Genomic DNA, 15,552 nt, shown 5'->3' on the forward strand with positions numbered 1-15,552 from the left:
TGGTACCAAGTTGAAGCAGTAGAGAGGGGTTAGCTCATAGGTTACGACCTCAAATGCACAACTGGGCTGACAATGTAAGTGGAAACACTGGTGAGGTGTTAGCGCTTCCCCAAGTGATAAAGCCTGTGAAAGACCAGAGCACATCCTGCCCCATCTATAGGGTCATATGTCCTTGTTGCCCAGTTCTGCCAGATCTTCTATTTAAGAGACAGAAATCTAAATTCTTAAGGTGTCCTGATTTTTATAAGTTTGTTCAAATTTGTTTAAAAAAAACCAAAACACTGTAAGCCAAACAAAACACAATATGTTATCCCCAAAGTGTGCTCAATAGCCCAAGCCACCTCCCTGTGCTCACTTTTCCTTCCTTGCAGCAGATCCCAGGACCCAACCAGCGATCTTCATCTCTTGGTAACTACCCCCTCTTCCCACTGATGTTCTCTCCACCCTAAGCTTAGTTGCTAAGAGGGAAATCAACTCCTTAGCTCCTCTCATTATCTTGCTGTCACCAAAGACAGATGTGTGTGTGTGTGTGTGTGTACACACATATATATTTGGCATGTACACATATATACAAGTACATTAATTTTATTTCCCAAGATCCTACTGCAAATCACTGGGCAAACAAAGAAGGGACAAAAATGACTTGCTCCAGAGAAGTTAACCAGGGTACAGAATTCAGCTGTTAATTCTGGCCTCTGACTTTTGCTCAGATAGTAACTGGATGCAGACTAGACCGTTACAATCAGGCTCTTTTTCTTCAGTGGGGGGTTTTTGCAAAACTCAACCCTTCTTTTGAGTTTCCCTTCTCCAATTTAGAGGATGAGTTCAACTCCATGAAGGTGGAACTTCCCAAACAGTGCATATTCCAAGGTGGCAGGAAGAGAACTGGCATTCCTTAATTGTGTGACCTTGGGCACGTAACAACTTCTCACCGTTTTCTAATCTCTAAAGTGCTAATCACACCGTCCTCTGAGGGGCTGTTGTGATGTAAAAATGAGATAGAAGTCTGTAAGGTGAGTGGCACATAGTAGGTGGTCAGCTAACATTTGACTCAGTCCCATTCAGCAATGATCCCGTGGGCATTTCCTCACAAAGTTTCAGAAGATATTTCTGTGGTTCTCTATGCAGTTTTCTTCACTATTTGCTCCAGCACACACTAGGCCTCCCACAAAAGTTACTGAGTGAAAACTCCTGGCTGCGGAGGGGCCCCACCCCAACATAAACACCTTTTCGGAAAATGCTGCTACAGGCCTTGGGTTACTGGGCTGCGGTACCTTTCAGAACCCCCATGGCGCTCTCCCATCCTGCCTGGCTGGCCTGGTCCAAATGGGTCATTTAACCACGGTCAAATTCAAATCTTGGTTGCTCGGGCAGTGCGAGAAGAGACCTCTCTGAACAGCAGGAGCTGAAGGAGACAGTTGTTTAGTTTTAGAACTGGCACTGTTAGGGCCCCAAAGATCCCGCCTCTTTCCACGGGGCGAGCCTATCAGCGTTCCTTTGGCGATGAGCGGCAGCTCCTTAGGAGCCAATGAACTCAGCTCGCTGGAAGAAACTGCCCACCCCTTGTGTCGTCAGTTGGTCTCCAGTAAGATAGAAGCAGCACCTGCGCTTCCTCGTAGCAGGCTTGTTGGCGGGTGTTTGCGTTAAAGTTAACTGAGGCCGGACCTTAAAGGGGAGGGAGCAGAGGGGGCCAGGGCCCTTTAAAACCAGGCGCCTGGTGCCTGCCCCTTTAAGGCGTCCGGACGACTGAATCTGAGCTCCAGATTATCCCGAGTTTCCGTCGCAGGCTGCGAGGAAAGGCTCCCTGGCTGGGTCCGGGTGCGTGGCGGCGGCGGCTTCATCCCCGCTCGTCCTCCCCGGACCCGGAGACACCCCCGCCCCAGTCATGCTGAGCAGAGTATGGAAGCAGCTGACTACGAAGTGCTATCCGTGCGAGAGCAGCTATTCCACGAGAGGGTTCGCGAGTGCATTGTGAGTACGGGACCCGGGCAGGAAGGGTAGGACCAAGACGGGGAGAAGCACGGGTGTCGCGGGAGAGGGAGAAGTTCGGGTTGGAGTGCGACCACCTAGGCTCAGAGCCAGGTCCAGGGGCGAGCGACCAAGGGCCCCGGCCTGACAGAAGGAAGGACCGGTGCTCCGGCTGGTGAACCCCCAGATCGGATCAGTAGGGTAGCTGCGCGGTAAACAAAGCCGCGGGTCGGTTTCCGTTCCTCCCCTCTACACGCCCCTCCCCCCGCCCGCCCTCCTGCCTCCCCCCACCCCTGCTGGGGTTCAGGGCGTGGGCCTGCAAGGCTAGTGAGTTTTATCTTCGTAGTCGGATAGTCTGAGAGGGATGGCTTTAATTGAGGGAGGGCTTGTTTGCATTACCCGCAAACTCCACTGATGTTTCACGAAAAGGAGGACGTCCAAACGCTGAACTAGATTCCAAGAAAAACTTGGGAGGTGTAGGGGTGGCTTGTCAGAGGAACAGGGGACTTTGATGGGTCTCCCACTTCGGAAGAAAGGACTCTTGCTGGGAGGGATTCTGTGTAGAGATGGAGAACAATTAAGTTTTCCCCTTCTTTTCCTTCTCATTGGTGTTTGTTAGAAACCCCCACAAGCGTAGGTTCCTAGCTCTCCGGCCACGCCGGGATTTCCCCTGTGAATGTCCCTCTCCCTCCCCAGTGCTCCAGAGAGCCGCAGGCTGCGGTTCCCTACTCCCTCACTGCCACCTAGAGCAACAGCTGAACCTGCCACACTGTGATGGACGCCTCACTCCTGGGCCCCAGGGGAGACCGGTGGCACTTAGGGAGCTGCATCTTCCTCAGGCCTGCTTTCAATTCTCATCCCTCCTCTATCTCCTTCCTCAGACTTCCTGAGAGTAGCCCTCACCCCCAGATACTAAATAGAAAGCAAAAAGGGAAGGTCTGGAAGAACAGAAGCCTTAATGCGAAGGGAGACCCACTGATGGGGTCATCCTTTATTTTTCACAATCTGCCCTGGGCAGCCTCAGACTGGAGGAGAGGTAAAGTGAGCCATGACATAACTAGGTCTGCTCTTATCTGTGAGGACTGAAAAATAGGGAATGTATCAGTCCACGTGTGGAACTCCAGATCAGCTTTCCTTGGGTGATCCTTAGTGGATAGTCCCACGTGGTGAGGTTGGGCATATTGTGGAGACACGCCAGGCCTTGAAACAGTGTAGGGATAGAGGCCCACATTCCTAGAGAATGGGGAGGGATGAGACCTTGGACAGAGAAGCAGCCTGCTAAATATCTCCCCCACTCTTTAGTACTGTTAGCTGAGGACATCAGTGCTGGCCAAGGGCAGCCCGAAGGCTTCTCGTGCCTCCCCCACCTGGCTCCCATGCACTGCTCTAGAGAATGACCTAGCTTCTGCTGGAACTGCGTGGAACTCCAGCCTGACCTTTTGAGCCCTCCCACCTTCCTGGCTGTTACGCAAGCCCAAGGGCAGAAAGAGCACTAGGCAGTAGAAATCTTCAGTACAATCTGAGTAACTCATTCTACTCAGCTTCCCTAATATTAAAAGCTAAAATTTTATTCTAGATCCATTGCTCTCCTTGGGTCTCTTTGACTTCTTCCTTCCTTGTATAGGTCACTGTATGCAGATTCCCTGTAGGGTCAGCTCCTCTTGGGAACTGGAGGACCCACAAGACTGATCCTGCTTTCTTTGCTTACTTTAAATGCAATTAACATCTCATGGTGCCTGGTTGGCTCAGTGGGAAGAATGTGTAGCTCTTTTTGTTTTTAAGTTTATTTATTTTGCGAGAGACAGAGACAGTGCAAGTGGGGGAGGGGCAGAGAGAGAGAGAGGGAGAGAGAGAGGAGAGAGAGAGAGAGAGAGAGAGAGAGAGAGAGAGAGAGAGAGAGAGAGAGAGAGAGAGAGAGAGAATCCCAAGCAGGCTTCTCACTGCCAGCGCATACATAAGCCCCATGTGGGGCTTGAACCCACAAGGCCATGAGCTCATGACCTAAGCCAAAACCAAGATTCAGAGGCTTAATTGGCTGAGCCATCCAGATGCCTCAGAAGAGTGTGTAACTCTTAATCTCAGAGTTATGAGTTCAAGCCCCACATTGGGTATAGAGATTACTTAAATAAATTAATTTTAAAAAATGCAATAACATCTCTTCTCAAGACTCTAGCACTGATTGCAGAGCCAAGCTGACCAGTGGCTCCTTCCCTGGACAGCAGCAGATTACTTGGGGTACGGTAGGGATGCATGCATGTGCAGAGTTACCTGGCCAAGTCCTGCCATAACTGGTGATTGGAGGGCCAGTTGCCCAGGGGCACTGAGAGGCCTGGCTCCGGAGCTGGAAGTCACTTGAAGTAGGGACCAGGAATTAACAGCCTTTAAAGGGGCTGATGTGAGCCCTGGGTGTTGTATGTAAGCAATGAACCACAAGAATCTACCCCAAAAACCAAGAGCACACTTTACACATTGTATGTTAGCCAATTTGACAATAAATTATATTATAAATAAATACATACATACATACAGAGGAAAAAAATAAAATGATTATAAAAGAAAAAATAAGTAAAAAATCAAAATAAAAAAAACAAAGGGGGGGTGGTGTGGTTCTAGAAATGTAGATTTTAGATGTTGGGCCTCAACTAAGGTCTATTCTGAGGGACAGGGGATTAAATGAGGCTCTACTTTAGCCCAGAGCAGATCTGATCTTTCAGGTCCCCTGAATAAACACAGAGTAGAAATCCTGAAGTAGTTTAGGAACATGATTCCTACTTATTCTCTCCTGGAGCTTGGGCCAAAGTGGCAGCAGGGGAAGGGGAAGAGGGAGGAAGAGTGAAGTATCAGGACAATGCAGGCATCCCCTTCTTCCCTGAAAGCTGCTATTCTTTCCTGTAATGTACTAGGAGTAAATTCCCTCTGGTTCTGTGGCCCATTTCAGGCATGTGTGTACGTGGATCTCTAGGAGTTTTCTCTGCCCATTTACCAACCAGGGTTCAGCTGAAGCTATTTTCTCCCAGACAAAACTTCATAGGGCTGGACGTAGTACTGTCCCCCCATCCCCTTTCTGGTGCTTCTTAGAGGCCCCTGGGGCCCTGACCAGAAGAAAGTACTGGGGAGAAAAATGGAACCCCGGGAAGTATGGTGCCTTGTTTTGGGAAAGTGACCCCATAGAATTAACAGGCCGCAGGGGCTGTGGAATATGCTGGGGATTAGAGTTTCTCATCCCAGCTCACACTCTGCCACAGATCTCAACACTTCTGTTTGCGACACTCTACATTCTCTGCCACATCGCCCTGACCCACTTCAAGAAGCCTGCTGAGTTCACCACAGGTATGTGACTTTCCTCCCTCCTGCCTGTCCTCTGCCAGGGATCCTGTTGCCATGGGGCCATCCTCAGGGGAATGGGCCTATGGTGCCTGCTGGGAAAGGAGGGTCAACTGTTTCGGAGCCTTTGCCTGTTCTGCTTCCCTTCCACAGGCAGGGGCAAGGTGGTATAGTGGAAAGTCTAGACAGAAGGGCCTGCAACTGATAAAGCCACTGGGCAAGTCATGTAACTTTTCTGACATTCAGTTCCATCCCCTACAAAACAGGCCTAATAGTCTCTTACCAGCTCATTGACATTGTGTGGACCAAATGAGATGGTTAATATGAAAGCCCTCTGTGAACCTAAAATGGGTATTATGGTGAGTGTTACCATGGGTACAATCTGTTCTCTCCACTAGTGCATCCACACCCAGTAACAGAGACCTGCTGACCACTGGGACCCCAGGACCTGGTGAAGGTGGACTTTCTCTTTATAGAGAGCCTAAGTGTGCTCAGATTGGAGCTTTCCTTCCCGTAGGCATTGTGCGATTCGGGTGACACACTTGCCCCAGTTCCCTCCACCTGCCTGTCCGGATCATCCTGTCCCGGCCCTAGCCTTTCCTTCCCTCCAGAAGGCTTCATGAGCCCCCACCCTAGAAGACAGTTACTCCTCAGTGTAATGCTCCTGAGGGCTTTCTCTGTGACTCTCCCCTCCCCCTCCCCTGTTTTCCCTTTGCTTAATCCAGCCACTGATGTAACCAGCCTTACAGACCAGTTGTTTCTTACGTGTTCAGCTTGCAAAGAGGAACCTGCAATGAGAGATTGTGGGGAGGGAGGGAAGTGAGAGAATTTCTGGCCTGTATTCTCTCTGCCTGGGACCACAGATCTTAAAGCTGCCACCTTGGCCAGAGAATAGGTTGTGGGTTCATAGTGTGGACTCTGCCAGAGCCTCCTGTCCAGCTCTGCCTCCGGATAGGGAGGGGGTGGCAGGGCCCACTGCAGCACAGATGGTTCCCAGAGCTACCCACTGATGTCCTACCTCTTCCCCTTGCCCCCCGTCTCTCGTAGTGGATGATGAAGATGCCACAGTCAACAAGATTGCGTAAGTGTTGCTGCCTCAGCACCTGGCACCAGGAACCTTTAGAAGCTGGGATCTAGTGAGACTCCTGGAGCCAGGGGGAGAGTGAGGTGTTGTACAATGAAGAGAGGGCTTCTGCTTCCACTCCATTTCTGGCTTCTTCCGGCTTCACCCCACCCTGGAGACGCTTGGAAAAGCTGTTGTTCCTGTCTTCCTGGTTAGGCCAGGAGTTTCTGGGAGCCTCTTGGCCAGGGACTGTGATCTGGGGCCTGAGTCACCGGAAGTGGTTCCAGCTTGGCTTCACCTCCCAGTGGCCATCAGGGAGGGAGTACTGTGGGGATGTAAACCAATGGAAATAGAGCAGGGGATGTGGAAGGTGGAACCGTCAAGGGCAGGGCATGCTTGGTTCTGAGAGGATAACCCTTGCTCCAGGCTGTTATTATTCACCAGCACATATAGGGAAAATAGAGAGATGACCCCTCCAGGTCAACAGTTTAGAGGAAGGCAACCTTCCCCTCTTGGTGGACCAACTAGATAAAAAAGTATCTCTTCTTTTCAGCTGAGGCAGTCCTGGACACAGGCCTTGGCTATCAAGCTGGGTTTCAGCTCCTTATTTTCCTTTGCCTAGTGCCTTCATGCAGGGCATAGCCATATGGGGTGACCCTGCTCTTATTTGGGCTGGAGAAGGCAAGCTCAGAAATCCACATCTCTGAGCAGAGAAGAGAAGAGAAGACAAGCCCCTTAGCTTGGCATACCTGCCATACCCAGCAGGCATGTGTAGGAGGACCACATTCCTGGGGACAATCTGGGCAAGTGTCATGGCAGATGACATGAATGCCTAAGGTGTTCCCATTCTTTGTGCCAAGGCTTCCTTGGAGGGGGTGTTCAGGGGGGCAGTGGTAGTGCCCTAGCTGGATGGCTCCTTCCCTCAGTCTGTCACTGCTACATGTAGTTCACAGGTGCCCATGGGGACAAATAGGGCTTCTTGGGCCAAGGGGAGTAAGTGCCCGAGCTAAGCAAGGGCACCACCCATTCTCTGCCCAGGCTCGAGCTCTGCACCTTTACCCTGGCGGTCGCCCTGGGTGCTGTCCTGCTCCTGCCCTTCTCCATTATCAGCAATGAGGTGCTGCTCTCACTTCCTCGCAACTACTATATCCAGTGGCTCAACGGCTCCCTCATCCATGGTACGTTGCTCCTGGTTGCAACTTGGGGTGGGGATAGGAAACAGGTATGTTCAGACAGACACAGACAGCCTAGGCTAATTAGTTGTATATCACCCCACCCTTGCCCCCTCCTCTGCCACATGATCAGTCCCCAATGGGTCATTCCCATTCCCCCACTGACCACCTCTGCTTTTCCTTTTTTGCTCTAGGCCTCTGGAACCTCGTTTTTCTCTTCTCTAACCTGTCCCTCATCTTCCTCATGCCCTTTGCATACTTCTTCACTGAGTCTGAGGGCTTTGCTGGCTCCAGAAAGGTGAGTGGGGTTATACCCAGGCAGGAAACAGAATTCCACTCAGATGGTTCAACTGAAGAGATTTTAACAAAGACTATTGGCAGAGGTTTAGTCAGAGTTAAGGGGACCAACAAAGAGTTTGAAGTGCTACTGGCAGCAGGAAGTCATTACCACCTCTAGGCCTATGAGAGCAAAGGGAAATAGTTTCTGGAACCCACTGATACTTGAAGCTGGAAGGTGCTTCACAGCCACTGCCAAAACCATAAAGCCAAAGGTAGGAGGAAACAAGAAATACCCTGATCCCTCTCTTCCTATTTTCCACTCTCCTGCCTGTTCTTCCCAGAGGGCAAAGAGCTTACGTGATGCAGCCCTCAGGGGTCAGCCTCCCAGGGCAAGGCAGGATAGAGAAGGTACCTGAGGAGGGGGTTCCAGATGAAGCCTATCCTGTATAATGAATGTCCCTAGATGTTCCCTGTCTCCTGAACCCAGTCCTCTCTGGTTTCCCCAGCCAGGCTGCCATCCCCAGTGTCTCCTACCTTCCCCTGATGTTGAACCTGACCCTCATCTGTTGTCTCCTTCTATAGGGTGTCCTGGGCCGGGTCTATGAGACGGTGGTGATGTTGATGCTCCTCACCCTCCTAGTGCTAGGCATGGTGTGGGTGGCCTCGGCCATTGTGGACAACAACAAGGCCAGCAGGGAGTCACTCTATGGTGAGAGAGCCAGCTTCCTCCCCACCCTCCAGGCTGCGTGACTCTGCAGTTGGCTGATGTTCCTCTGCCTGGAACAACTGTATCCCTCTAAAGTGGAGAAGGTTGGGACCATGTTTCTTAGACTGAAGTTTCAAACAGATGGACTTCAGGCCAAGTCCAATTTGCAGGAATGATCCATTGGACCCATGCAATGATTAAAAATATAAAGGGGTCAGTTGCTGAAATGTAAAAGTTGGGAGATTTCACATTAAATATCTAGATTTATGGCTTTTTCTGACAAGGTTGAGGATCCAGCCACACTAGACCCCAGGGACTGGGTGGGCCTAATAGCAGTTGTGTTCTTTAGATATGGCTTAAGACCTCCAGTTTGGTCCTATGACTTAGGACCTGCTTCCTGTTCTGCTGGCACTAGGCCAGCTTTCCTCATTCGTATTACTTGCCTAACCCCTATAGGCTTGTATATGGTGTCCTTGCTAGTCTCCGAAGCTTGCTAGCCCTCAGGAAGCTGGAGGAGAGACGAGCTGACTTACTTCTTTTTTACCCTTAGACTTCTGGGAGTACTACCTCCCCTACCTCTACTCCTGCATCTCCTTGCTTGGGGTCCTGCTGCTCCTGGGTGAGTGTTCGGGGTCTTGGAGAGCATGGGTAAAGTCCATGGATCAGAGTAACCAGGATGGAAAGAGAGGGAATGGAAGGGTGGGTAGGGAAAGTGGTTGAGAGAAAGGTCTGGCAGGTAACTGGCTCCTGTCCCCACAGTGTGTACTCCACTAGGTCTCGCCCGCATGTTCTCAGTCACTGGGAAGCTACTGGTCAAGCCTCGGGTATGTAGTACTCTTTGCCCTTTGATTCCTGAAAAGCTGGGGCCAAACAGTGAGGCAGGCCTACAGTTGTGTGGTGCACACCTTGCAGAAGGTCCCAGCCTTTGCTGCCTTTGTGCCTTTCACTTCCATCATCTGGAGCTGGTCACCAGACATGCAAGGCAGAACACAGGCAGTTGGGAGGGACTAGATAAAGCCACTGGCTGCAGGGTGATGAATGAGGGTTAGGGGAAGGAATGAGACTATGGATCCTGGGATGAGCGGGGGGTCTCCTGGGCCTTTGGGACCAGGGAACCTCTGACAGTTTCCCCTTTCCCCTCCCCTCAGCTGCTGGAAGACCTGGAGGAGCAGCTGTACTGTTCAGCCTTTGAGGAGGCAGCTTTAACTCGCAGGATTTGCAGTGAGTCACGGTTCTCCCCAGATGGGATGGTGGGCATGGTTTGGGCAGGGCCCTCAGGACTGGGGGGCAGCACCATCTTCTCTGCCCTCAGATCCCACCTCCTGCTGGCTGCATTTGGATATGGAGCTGCTGCACAGACAGGTCCTGGCTCTGCAGACACAGAGGGTCCTCCTGGGTACGTAGGTTGGTAGGGATTGATACCTATGTGTCCCCAAGGAAGGTAGCCCTTCATTCTAGGCCCTTGCTAACAGCTTTCCATCCCTGTACAGAGAAGCGGCGGAAGGCTTCAGCCTGGCAGCGGAACCTGGGCTACCCCCTGGCCATGCTGTGCTTACTGGTACTGACGGTAGGTATTCCGTTCCTGGTGGAGGTGAGGAATAGTAGGCTCTTGAGTACTTTAGGTCTTCTCAGGGAAGGGGGAGGAGATTCAGGGACCTGGTTATCTTCAATAATAGTAATTGCCTCTCACTGATTGCTACTTTGTGCCCTGCCCTGTACCGAGCACATCAGCCCCATTTTGTAGATGAAGAAATAGAAGCGAAGGGGTTTGCCTAAGGTCATACATGGCCACTGAGTAGTAGTCACATGGGTTTTCTCTGGGATGAAAATAGGGGTTGAACTCTAGTCCATCCCCTCACTTACCATGTTCTGGACTTGGAAATAAGTCTTATCAGTCTGGAGGAAGAGGTACATTTTTCTCTTTGACCAGAAAGGTGTGTCTTATAATACCCTCAAAGGTGCTCTGTTGCTCGCAACAGCCTTGAACAGTCCTACACAGCTAATGGGAAACTGAAAATGTTGGGCCAGAGTATCTGCTCCTAACATTCAGCTCTGAATACAGCTGTGGGCTGAGGCAGGAATGGAAGTCCATGACCTTGCTTCACACAGGGCCTCTCTGTGCTCATTGTGGCCATCCACATCCTGGAGCTGCTCATCGATGAGGCTGCCATGCCCCGAGGCATGCAGGTACTGGGCCACCCTCCCACCATATCTTTTGGGGAGAGCCTAAGAAAGGCTAGGGGTGAGAGACAGAAGCTGAGGCCAGAGTGAAGGCTGGGTGCTGGGTGGTGCTCCTGGTAGGGAATACTCTATAGTGACACCACTCCTTCTCTCAGGATGCCTCCCTGGGCCAGGTCTCCTTCTCCAAGCTGGGCTCCTTTGGTGCCGTCATTCAGGTTGTACTCATTTTGTATCCTTCTGGAAGCCCACCATTGCCTCTGTTCACTGGACTTGTCTCCTGGGACTGTGGTGGGAAGGTGTGGTGGGAATGTTGGGGAAGGGGGCAAGTCTTCACCAACCTGGGGTTCAGAAAGAAGATTTACTTGAAAGGAGGGTTAGGGGAGAGGTCCATTTCCTTTGAGATGATGCTAATCCTTGGGAGCTGGCCAGTTCTTCCTTAACCCACTGGCAGTTACCTGATGATATCCTCAGTTGTGGGATTCTACAGCTCTCCACTCTTCCGGGGCCTGCGGCCCAGATGGCACGACACAGCCATGACGCAGGTAGCTGGAGGCGGGGTATAGTGGAAGCCTCCCGGGGGCATGCATGGGTGCTAGGTGCTAGCAGCTCTGCTACCCTCACCTCCCCTTTTCCTTACTCCCACCCAGATAATTGGGAACTGTGTCTGTCTCCTGGTCCTAAGCTCAGCACTTCCTGTCTTTTCTCGAACCCTGGGTAAGTAGCAAAAGGAAGTAAAGGAATTAATTGGCTTTTTCTGAGTACCTACTCATGCTAAGCTTATACTTTCTATACATGCTGTCTCTAATTCCCACAACAAACCTTCAAGGAGGTATTACCCCCATTATACAGATGGAGAAATTGAGGCCCTGTAAAATGCCTCTGTTGAGCTTCAGAGTAGTGTTGCTTCAAAGCTCATACTTCTCCCATTAGCTACACCCCATATTCTCTCCCTTTTACTTCCATTTTTTGGTGGAGAAGCACCACTTTTCCCCAAATCTTCCTTTGGGCTGGATCCACTAATAAACATTCTCATTTTGTAAAGACAAGAAACAGAGAAACTAATTGACTTAGCGAGTTAGACAACTAGTTTGAAGCAAGGCCAAGTCAGGCTAGAACCCTTGTCTGTTTATTATTATTATTATTATTATTATTATTATTATTAATGTTTATTTCTGAGAGAGAGAGACAGTGAGACCGAGCATGAGCAGGGAGGGGCAGAGAGAAGGAGGCTCCAGGCTCTAGGCTCTGAGCTGTCAGCACAGAACCCGACGTGGGGCTCAAACACACGAACTGCAAGATCATGACCTGAGCTGAAGTCAGATGCTTAATCGACTGAGCCACCCAGGGGCCCCAAGAACCCTTGTTTCTTAAACCCCAGTCCAGTGCTTTTCCCCACACACTGGGGCATCAGATAATACACTCAATCCTTCTCCCATCTTTAGAGCTATGATCTAGAATTACCTGGTAAGAAGTGTTCAAAAGTATAATAGTTCCCCCCAGGGTAGTATGGGAGTTGCATAGGTCATCCCCCCATCCATCATACTGTCATCCGTGTCTCCTAAATGATTTAGTATTTACATCAGTTCTGTTTGGTTCTTCAGTTTGTGTTGTCTCCATTACACCCTTTGTACTACTAATGCCATGGGGATTTAGTAGGACACTAGACTTGTGGCCCACTAGTTAATTCCTTACGTGGGTTGGATGCAGGTAAGAATATGTTTTTAGGTAGGAGAGGGCCCCAATATTTGGACTTATGATGACACTATTATGATGGTTATGGCTCAGTAAGTGTTTGAATAGTGCCTGGCATATATGTAGTGCCTTATGTGTGTTGTCCCATTTAATTCTCACAATCCCGTTATTTTCTGTATTTCTGATAGTTAAGGACACCGAGGCACAGAAATTTAAAGAATTTGATCCTGATCACACAATTAGCTAGGGGTGGAGTTTGGATATGAACCAAAACAGCTCTGAGCCTCCACACTGCTCTGTCCCCCAAAAAAGCACTGAGTGACCAGCTTTTAGGTTCCTGGCCCAGGAACAAGTAGCAGGCCCAGGGAGCTCCTAGGGACATGTGGAGCCAGAGGGGGGCCCCATTGGAGGAGAAGATGCCAAACTCTGGAAGGGAGGTTGGAGCAAGCCTAGCTGCTGACATTTTCTTCAACATCCATGAACTCCCTCTGAGACAAGTTGAGAGTGGGAGTCATTAACGCATAGGGGAGTCCAACCTATGAATTGCAGTGTTGAGATGTGGCCACCAGGAGGCAGCAGAAAGCTGGGCTCTGAGCCAGGGAGGAGCTGGGGAGCCCACTCCCATCCTGGCCTTTGTACTTCAGGGCTCACTCGCTTTGACCTGCTGGGTGACTTTGGACGCTTCAACTGGCTGGGCAATTTCTACATCGTGTTCCTCTACAATGCAGCCTTCGCGGGCCTCACCACTCTCTGTCTGGTGAAGACCTTTACCGCAGCTGTGCGGGCAGAGCTGATCCGGGCCTTTGGTGAGAGGGAGTGTGGGGGCAGGCTAGTGGGGTGGTTGTGAGGTGGGGCCCTCTGGAACCATGATCACTCATGCAGGAGAGATGGCATGCTCTCTGCTTTGTTTGTAACATGCCTCAGACACCCATTCTGTGGCTCGGTTTCCTTACCCCCAAGACTGGACCTATGTCCCGCTTTTGACCGCCCACCCTCCCTCTTCTCCAGGGCTGGACAGATTGCCTTTGCCTGTCTCCGGTTTCCCCCGGGCATCTAGGAAGACCCAGCACCAGTGACGTCCAGCTGGGGGTGGGAGGGAGAAAACTGGACGCTGCCATCTGCTGCCCAGGCCTGGAGGGGCGCCCAGGAGTGGGTGGACCTCAGGACCTGGAATCTGAGAGGGTGGGTGGTAGAGGGGAGCTGGACCGTCTGCACTGTTGCATAATCTGAGCCAGAGTTTGGGACCAGGCCCCCCTGCTTTTCCAGATTTAACTGTGGGCCTCAGCATGGGATGGGGCTGGGTGACTGGGTCTGGCTCCTGGTCCCAAATCTGTTTACACATCAATCTGCCTCACTGCTGTTCAGGGCCATGCCCGTAGCCATGTTTACATGATTTGATGTGCAATAGGGTAGGGTGGGTTTAGGGGAGGGACTGAGTTGGGGGCAGACTTGGGAGGCAGATTGTCTCCTTTGCCTCTGGCCCAGCAGAGCCTAAGCACTGTGCTATCCTGGAGGGGCTTTGGACCATCAGAGAGAGGAGGGCATAGGGAAGAAGAGACCACAACCATCAGCAATAAAGTTGATTCCAGGGTTTGCTTTGGTTTTTCAAATGGCCTGTCTCTGTGTCTGTCTCTGTGTCTGTTGAACAGCCTTATTCCCACCAGTTCTGAATCTACCAACTGAGAAAAACAGATATCCTGCCCACCATCCTTTCTCTTCCCCCTCCTTCTGCATTCTTAGTATCTTTTAGAGACTTGGGTCTAGTATTAGGCCATACAATTAAGCAGTGGGAAGCTCCTCCTCCCTTAGCCTTGCTTAAAGCTGACTGGTCCCTTGACTCTTTCTTGTTTTCGTGGTTTGTTTCTGGGCCTTGGTTATTGGGGGGTAAGTGAGCATGGGTGTAGAAATAGGGTAATTTCCCCCTATATGCACATGTCCTCAGCCCTGTCCTCCCTGACTTGACTTGGATATAAAGTAAAAGAAGTGGCTGACTAACCAGGGTTTGCAGTTCTCAGGAAATAATGTAACTCCATCTTTCCGGAGGTTATCAGTGCCTAGAATACGATGCAAGGCCCCTGATATGTTGGGGGGTAGGGACAAAGTTTCTGCTCAGGATGATACAGATTGTGCATTGTACAACTTCCAGGGGCACCATTCACCTCATAGTCTTTATGTGACTACAGCCATTTTCTTGCAAGTGGCAGTCAGGTGTCTTGAGGAAGGAACACTTTTTTCTAATGTACAGAGTTGCACTGAGTGCTCGTCTTGGAGCTGAGGGAGGGGGGAGTATAGAACACACACGAAAAGTGTAGATTCCACGAAAATTTGCTGAGTGCCCTACTCTAGGCCAGGTACTTAGCCACGGGGATTCATGGTAAACAGTTTTGTACTTAAGAACTGCTTTGTCTAGTAAGGGTGACATAATTCTAATACATACCACAAAGGTTGACAGTTAATCACTGGTTCTCAGGGAAACAGATGGGCAGTGTCAGGACATCAGGCAAGGCTTCTTAGAGACAGTGGTTTCTAAACAATAATAGATTGGTGGGTGAAGTGTTGCAGGCTCAAAGCCTCTGAGATGAACCTAGATGGCTGGAACCAGAGCCCTAGGGGGTCCAGAGAGGGAGAAAGCTATAGAGAGATGCCTAGATGGAAGGTGAAGGGAAGCATCCATTAGCCTGTTAGAGAGACTGTACCTGTACTCACTTTACCTTCCAGCAGCTTCCACCTGACAACGTTATGCATTAGAAGAGAAGCAGCCTTTGGGTGTTTGACAGGGTGGAAGTTTGAAGTCCAGAGCTAGATAATAACTACAAAACTCTGTCCCTGATTCTGGGGGAAGCTCTCAGAAAAAAGCTGCAGAGTTACCAGAGAAAATGGTCCGCTGGTACCCACCTCTTCCAGTCCTAGTTACTGCTGAGGAGAGATGAAAAGTGGGGGACGTTTGGGGAGGACCAGTGAGAAGAAAGGCTCTGGTTGTATGCCCAAAGGGCTTGGCTGGCCTTGGGTAGAAACTGGAACCCATACTTCCTGGATGATAGCAGAGGACAATGGCCTGCCAGGATAGGCTTTGGGACAGTAAAGATCCAATTCAAGTATCAGAGGAGGGTGGTTTGGTGCCAAGCTTAGGTTTGGGAGTAGAAGGATGCTTATTCAGGCAGCTACGG

At 50.6% G+C, this 15,552-nt stretch overlaps 1 protein-coding gene and 1 long non-coding RNA gene across 2 annotated transcripts; one reads left to right on the forward strand and one right to left on the reverse strand.

Moving 5' to 3' along the window:
• Positions 1–569: 569 nt before the first annotated feature.
• On the reverse strand, positions 570–1,491 carry LOC131519655 (uncharacterized). The gene is made up of 2 exons (XR_009265733.1): positions 1,275–1,491; positions 570–977 (listed from the first exon to the last, which is right to left on the reverse strand). It is a non-coding gene; the product is annotated as an uncharacterized LOC131519655 (long non-coding RNA).
• Positions 1,492–1,630: 139 nt separating this feature from the next.
• Positions 1,631–13,995, forward strand: LMBR1L (limb development membrane protein 1 like). The gene is made up of 17 exons (XM_058742908.1): positions 1,631–1,971; positions 5,214–5,298; positions 6,340–6,373; positions 7,394–7,533; positions 7,722–7,825; positions 8,389–8,515; positions 9,063–9,131; positions 9,272–9,336; positions 9,661–9,733; positions 9,825–9,908; positions 10,003–10,079; positions 10,622–10,699; positions 10,849–10,922; positions 11,145–11,235; positions 11,341–11,407; positions 13,030–13,191; positions 13,394–13,995. The coding sequence occupies exons 1-17, from the start codon at positions 1,900–1,902 to the stop codon at positions 13,459–13,461; spliced, it is 1,470 nt and encodes a 489-aa protein (XP_058598891.1). The 5' UTR covers positions 1,631–1,899; the 3' UTR covers positions 13,462–13,995.
• The last annotated feature ends 1,557 nt before the right edge of the window (positions 13,996–15,552 follow it).

This window comes from Neofelis nebulosa, chromosome 8, assembly GCF_028018385.1.
Source record: "Neofelis nebulosa isolate mNeoNeb1 chromosome 8, mNeoNeb1.pri, whole genome shotgun sequence".
Lineage (NCBI taxonomy): Eukaryota > Metazoa > Chordata > Mammalia > Carnivora > Felidae > Neofelis > Neofelis nebulosa.